At 50.5% G+C, this 7,358-nt stretch overlaps 1 protein-coding gene across 19 annotated transcripts in view; it reads right to left on the bottom strand.

The window, feature by feature from the left end:
* Spn (protein phosphatase 1 regulatory subunit spinophilin) overlaps positions 1 to 7,358 on the bottom strand; it is a 340,216-nt gene that overhangs the window by 111,938 nt on the left and 220,920 nt on the right. For all 19 annotated transcript variants that reach the window (XR_011715867.1, XM_071688241.1, XM_071688240.1 and 16 more), the window contains one exon: positions 766 to 2,990. Coding sequence is in view for 18 of the 19 variants with exons in the window: in XM_071688241.1 (XP_071544342.1) it covers positions 766 to 2,990 (2,225 nt within the window). In the remaining variant the exon portion in view is untranslated. The remainder of the gene's footprint in view (positions 1 to 765; positions 2,991 to 7,358) is intronic.

Raw genomic sequence — 7,358 nt, 5'->3', positions numbered from 1 at the left:
TCAACTGATCAACTTAATCACAGCAACATTAATCGCCTGTTCCCTCCCTCCCTGGCGTGATCAATGTGATCTATTGGGAGGGAAAATCAACCTGGAGTACGACACTCCATCATGGTTTCCTTCTATCTACAAGCGCCACTATCTATCTATCTATCTATCTATCTATCTACCTAGTGAGAAGGTAATTATCTACCAGCGATGCCATCTACGTATGTAGGAAGGAGGGAGCTTACCTGGTACTTCCATCTATGTAGCGAGGATGTGTGCCCTCATCTTCTCCATCTATATAATAGGCGCGTCGGGAGCACCACAGACCTGCTCCTTCCATCTACGTACCTGGGGGTAGACTTACCTGTGCCTGGGGGAGCTCACAGGTCAGGACCTGGGAGAGCCAGGACCACTACAGGTCATGACCTGGGGGAGCTCACAGGTCAGGACCTGGGGAGCCAGGACCACTACAGGTCATGACCTGGGGGAGCTCACAGGTCAGGACCTGGGGCAGCTAGTGATACAGGTCCACCACAGGTCATGATCTGGGGGAGCTAGATGCAGGTCAGGACCTGGGGGAGTTAGTGATACAGGTCCACCACAGGTCAGGACCTGGGGGAGCTCACAGGTGATGACCTGGGGCAGCTAGTGATGCAGGTCAGTACAGGTCATGACCTGGGGAGCTGGTTATACATGGGGAGCTGGTGATGCAGGTCCACCACAGGTCATGACCTGGGGGACCTGGTTATACATGACCTGGGGGAGCTGGAGACTTACCTGTATCTTGTGTTGAGCAGAGATGACCGTGTGGTCGTACATGATCTCTTCCTCCGTGGCAACATGTCCCCCAGGGGAGGTCGTCTCCGCCCCCTGGGGTGGGCGTCCGTGGATCAGGGCGTCCAGGGCGGCCAGGGACTGCGCCCTGGGGCTCAAGGGCGGGCTGGGGACCTTCTCTGGGCCCTCGACCTTGTCCCCCGGGGGTTCTAAGTCCCCAGGTGGGACCACATCCTTGACCTCCCCCTGGGACAAGTCAGGGTCATGCGTCATGACCCCTGGGGGCTCTTGCTCCTCCACCTGGGCTTCGTCTACCCTGGGGGCGCCATCGTCCCCCTTTCCCCCAGGGGCTCGGGCCTCGCACTGGGCTACCACATCGGGGAAGAGCTGTCGTCGTGTCTGGGTTCGATCCCCGAGTTCGTGGTCGTCTTTCTCGGGGTCTCTGTCGTCCTTGACCTCCACCTCCTCCTCCACCTCGTCCTGCCTCCGCTCGAGGTCCTCCTTGACCTGGCCCCCCTCCTCCTCGACCAGCTTGAGGTGGTAGTCCTCGAGGAGCGAGACGTCCTCGCAGCTCGAGACATACACGGTCTCGGCCCTAAGGGCGTTCAACACGCCGCCCACCACCACGTCGGCTCCCCGCGCCCCACACGCCTCCTCCTCCTCCTCCGTTGTGGGCGTGGTCTGTGGCGGGGGCGGGGTGGTCCGCCCACTCTCCTGGGCCAGCTCGCCCCGCCCACAACCCGTCTCCCGTTTTCTTTCCTTGACTCTCGTCTCTCGTGCCTTCCTGAGTGGTTTGTCCCTCGACTTGCTCCTCTCTCGCAACTCCTCATTCCCGGCTCTGTGGCCCACCTCCTCATTACTGTCTCGCCACGGAGACCCACTGCTCACCCTGTGGTCCCTGCTGTCCTCGCGGTGTGGCCTCGCGTCCCTGCTGTCCTCGCGGTGTGGCCTCGCGTCCCTGCTGTCCTCGCGGTGTGGCCTCGCGTCCCTGCTGTCCTCGCGGTGTGGCCTCGCGTCCCTGCTCTCCTCGCGGTGTGGCCTCGCGTCCCTACTGTCCTCGCGGTGTGGCCTCGCGTCCCTGCTGTCCTCGCGGTGTGGCCTCGCGTCCCTGCTGTCCTCGCGGTGTGGCCTCGCGTCCCTGCTGTCCTCGCGGTGTGGCCTCGCGTCCCTACTGTCCTCGCGGTGTGGCCTCGCGTCCCTACTGTCCTCGCGATGTGGCCTCGCGTCCCTGCTGTCCTCGCGGTGTGGCCTCGCGTCCCTGCTGTCCTCGCGGTGTGGCCTCGCGTCCCTACTGTCCTCGCTGCCTCCTTCTCTCGGTCTCGCGTCTGTGTACCTCGCTCTGACCCCCCGCTGGGGCGACTCCCCCTTCTCCCTCCTCCTGCGCACCTCCAGGAGCTCCTCCCGTTTTCTCTCGCCCTCCTCCCGTTTTCTCTCGCCCTCCTCCCGTTTTCTCTCGCCCTCCTCCCGTTTTCTCTCGCCCTCCTCCCGTTTTCTCTCGCCCTCCTCCCGTTTTCTCTCGCCCTCCTCCCATTTTCTCTCGCCCTCCTCCCATTTTCTCTCGCCCTCCTCCCGTTTTCTCTCGCCCTCCTCCTCCTCCTCCTCCTCCTCCTCTTCCTTGCTCGGGTCTCGCAACTGGCACGTCTCGCGAGGACCCAGCGAGACGAAGCACGAGGACGACTCCTTCAGTTTAGCATTGACTTCCTCCGACGTCTCCTTGGACTGGGCGTGCTTCTTAGGTCGGTCTTCCGCCCGGCCCACCACACTGTACAGGTCACTAAGGTCGGGTTTGGTCACGGGTTCGGGCGTCGGGTCAATAATATCTTTCTCCTTCCCGACATCTTTGAGGACAACACTCTCGCTCACGATCAAGTCGGCCTCTTCCTTCCTCTCAAGGGCGACCATCTCCCGTTTTCTGACGTCTTCCCTCGCGTCGTGCGCGCTCCCGTTTTCTCTGACGCCCTGGCTGCGCACGTTTTTGGCACGTTCGCTCTGGGCAACGTTGATCTCCTCCTTCAACGTTTTCACGGCCGCTGATTGGCTCTCCCGCGCCGACGTCGGGGCCTCCGATTGGTCCACGCGGGGCGCCGTGGGGGCTTCCAATTGGCTGTAGTGTTGGGGCGGCGACCAATTAGATTGCAGGGTGGCCGCGTCCTCGAACCTGGCCTGGCTTTTGACTGGGGGGGTCGGCCCCTCCTCGCTACCGCCGCTGTTCCGTCGACCGGCTCGACCTGCAAACACAGTGGAAAGTTGGCAAACCTCAGTCTACATATACAAGTGGGCGGAGCCTACATACCGTGCCTACATATGTGCACGAAGACTACATATACATATGCATCAAATGTGTGTGGATGTAACCAAGATGAGAGAAAAAGGGAGAGATAGGTAGTATGTTTGAGGAAAGGAACCTGGATGTTTTGGCTCTGAGTGAAACGAAGCTCAAGGGTAAAGGGGAAGAGTGGTTTGGGAATGTCTTGGGAGTAAAGTCAGGGGTTAGTGAGAGGACAAGAGCAAGGGAAGGAGTAGCACTACTCCTGAATCAGGAGTTGTGGGAGTATGTAATAGAGTGTAAGAAAGTAAACTCTAGACTGATATGAGTAAAACTGAAAGTGGATGGAGAGAGATGGGTGATTATTGGTGCATATGCACCTGGGCATGAGAAGAAAGATCATGAGAGGCAAGTGTTTTGGGAGCAGCTGAATGAGTGTGTTAGTAGTTTTGATGCACGAGACCGGGTTATAGTGATGGGTGATTTGAATGCAAAGGTGAGTAATGTGGCAGTTGAGGGAATAATTGGTATACATGGGGTGTTCAGTGTTGTAAATGGAAATGGTGAAGAGCTTGTAGATTTATGTGCTGAAAAAGGACTGGTGATTGGGAATACCTGGTTTAAAAAGCGAGATATACATAAGTATACGTATGTAAGTAGGAGAGATGGCCAGAGAGCGTTATTGGATTACGTGTTAATTGACAGGCGTGCGAAAGAGAGATTTCTGGATGTTAATGTGCTGAGAGGTGCAACTTGAGGGATGTCTGATCATTATCTTGTGGAGGCTAAGGTGAAGATTTGTAGAGGTTTTCAGAAAAGAAGAGAGAATGTTAGGGTGAAGAGAGAGTTGAGAGTAAGTGAGCTTAGGATGGAGACTTGTGTGAGGAAGTACCAGGAGCGACTGAGTACAGAATGGAAAAAGGTGAGAACAAAGGAAGTAAGGGGAGTGGGGGAGGAATGGGATGTATTTAGGGAATCAGTGATGGATTGCGCAAAAGATGCTTGTGGCATGAGAAGAGTGGGAGGTGGGTTGATTAGAAAGGGTAGTGAGTGGTGGGATGAAGAAGTAAGAGTATTAGTGAAAGAGAAGAGAGAGGCATTTGGACGATTTTTGCAGGGAAAAAATGCAATTGAGTGGGAGATGTATATAAGAAAGAGGCAGGAGGTCAAGAGAAAGGTGCAAGAGGTGAAAAAGAGGGCAAATGAGAGTTGAGGTGAGAGACTATCAGTAAATTTTAGGGAGAATAAAAAGATGTTTTGGAAGGAGGTAAATAAAGTGCGTATGACAAGGGAACAAATGGGAACTTCGGTGAAGGGGGCTAATGGGGAGGTGATAACAAGTAGTGGTGATGTGAGAAGGAGATGGAGTGAGTATTTTGAAGGTTTGTTGAATGTGTTTGATGATAGAGTGGCAGATATAGGGTATTTTGGTCGAGGTGGTGTGCAAAGTGAGAGGGTTAGGGATAACGATTTGGTAAACAGAGAAGAGGTAGTAAAAGCTTTGCGGAAGATGAAAGCCGGCAAGGCAGCGGGTTTGGATGGTACTGCAGTGGAATTTATCAAAAAAAGGGGGTGACTGTATTGTTGACTGGTTGGTAAGGTTATTTAATGTATGTATGACTCATGATGAGGTGCCTGAAGATTGGCGGAATGCTTGCATAGTGCCATTGTACAAAGGCAAAGGGGATAAGAGTGAGTGCTCAAATTACAGAGGTATAAGTTTGTTGAGTATTCCTGGTAAATTATATGGGAGGGTATTGATTGAGAGGGTGAAGGCATGTACAGAGCATCAGATTGGGGAAGAGCAGTGTGGTTTCAGAAGTGGTAGAGGATGTGTGGATCAGGTGTTTGCTTTGAAGAATGTATGTGAGAAATACTTAGAAAAGCAAATGGATTTGTATGTAGCATTTATGGATCTGGAGAAGGCATATGATAGAGTTGATAGAGATGCTCTGTGGAAGGTATTAAGAATATATGGTGTGGGAGGCAAGTTATTAGAAGCAGTGAAAAGTTTTTATCGAGGATGTAAGGCATGTGTACGTGTAGGAAGAGAGGAAAGTGACTGGTTCTCAGTGAATGTAGGTTTGCGGCAGGGGTGTGTGATGTCTCCATGGTTGTTTAATTTGTTTATGGATGGGGTTGTTAGGGAGGTGAATGGAAGAGTTTTGGAAAGAGGGGCAAGTATGAAGTCTGTTGGGGATGAGAGAGCTTGGGAAGTGAGTCAGTTGTTCGCTGATGATACAGCGCTGGTGGCTGATTCATGTGAGAAACTGCAGAAGCTGGTGACTGAGTTTGGTAAAGTGTGTGGAAGAAGAAAGTTAAGAGTAAATGTGAATAAGAGCAAGGTTATTAGGTACAGTAGGGTTGAGGGTCAAGTCAATTGGGAGGTAAGTTTGAATGGGGAAAAACTGGAGGAAGTAAAGTGTTTTAGATATCTGGGAGTGGATTTGGCAGCGGATGGAACCATGGAAGCGGAAGTGTCATAAAGTGGGGGAGGGGGCGAAAGTTCTGAGGGCCTTGAAGAATGTGTGAAAGTCGAGAACATTATCTCGGAAAGCAAATATGGGTATGTTTGAAGGAATAGTGGTTCCAACAATGTTGTATGGTTGCGAGGCGTGGGCTATGGATAGAGTTGTGCGCAGGAGGATGGATGTGCTGGAAATGAGATGTTTGAGGACAATGTGTGGTGTGAGGTGGTTTGATCGAGTAAGTAACGTAAGGGTAAGAGAGATGTGTGGTAATAAAAAGAGCGTGGTTGAGAGAGCAGAAGAGGGTGTTTTGAAATGGTTTGGTCACATGGAGAGAATGAGTGAGGAAAGATTGATAAAGAGGATATATGTGTCAGAGGTGGAGGGAACGAGAAGTAGGAGACCAAATTGGAGGTGGAAAGATGGAGTGAAAAAGATTTTGAGTGATCAGGGCCTGAACATGCAGGAGGGTGAAAGGCGTGCAAGGAATAGAGTGAATTGGAACGATGTGGTAAACCGGGGTCGACGTGCTGCCAATGGATTGAACCAGGGCATGTGAAGCGTCTGGGGTAAACCATGGAAAGTTGTGTGGGGCCTAGATGTGGAAAGGGAGCTGTGGTTTCGGTGCATTATTACATGACAGCTAGAGACTGAGTGTGAACGAATGTGGCCTTTGTTGTCCTTTCCTAGCGCTACCTCGCACACATGCGGGGGGAGGGGGATGTTATTTCACGTGTGGCGGGGTGGCGATGGGAATGAATAAAGGCAGACAGTATGAATTATGTACATGTGCATATATGTATACGTCTGTGTGTGTATATATATGTGTACATTGAGATGTATAGGTATGTATATTTGCGTGTGTGGACGTGTATGTATATACATGTGTATGTGGGTGGGTTGGGCCATTCTTTCGTCTGTTTCCTTGCGCTACCTCGCTAACGCGGGAAACAGCGACAAAGCAATATATATATATATATATATATATATATATATATATATATATATATAGTCTACATATCAGTGCCTACATATGTGCACGAAGCCTACATATACATACATAGACGCGTGTAGTCTACATACCAGTGCACATAGACCATATATTTACTAATACATAACTGATATACATTGACACAAGCGACATATACATGTAAACAACTTATATATATATATATATATATATATATATATATATATATATATATATATATATATATATATATATATATATATATATATATATACGCTGTGTGTGAGCAAATAGCTAACGTATATATTTACTTAGCCTACATACACAGGTGCACAGTAAATATGTAAAGGGCACACAACCTACATATGTACACACTCTATGTATACAGAGCCTTCATATGTGAATACACTACATATGTGCAAACAGCGTACATGGGCCCTTACCGCCAACACTACATATACGCACACCATCTAAATATGTGAATATGTGCACATACATAAAGCATACATATGTACGCAAAACAAAATGTGTACACCACTTGTGCACACAGTGTACATACAGACGTACATAAACCTACACCAGGTGGAACTTGCCTTACACATAAGCGACCCAAGTGGTTTATTAAACCCTAAACTGGGGTTAAAAAAACCCTATCTAACCCGGGAGCTTCATGTTAACACGCCAGTGAATGGGTAGTTTGGGAGAGGGAATCTCTCTCCTCTCTCTCTCTCTCTCTCTCTCTCTCTCTCTCTCTCTCTCTCTCTCTCTCTCTCTCTCTCTCATTTACTTGGGAGAGGCGGTCATTCACTGGCCCCCTTAATGTATAACCAGGTCATTCACTGGCCCCCTTACTGTATAACCAGGTCATTCACTGGCCCCCTTACTGTATAAC

The sequence above is a fragment of the Panulirus ornatus genome, chromosome 45 (assembly GCF_036320965.1).
Source record: "Panulirus ornatus isolate Po-2019 chromosome 45, ASM3632096v1, whole genome shotgun sequence".
In the NCBI taxonomy this organism is placed as follows: domain Eukaryota; kingdom Metazoa; phylum Arthropoda; class Malacostraca; order Decapoda; family Palinuridae; genus Panulirus; species Panulirus ornatus.
This window is presented reverse-complemented; position numbering and strand designations above follow the sequence as displayed.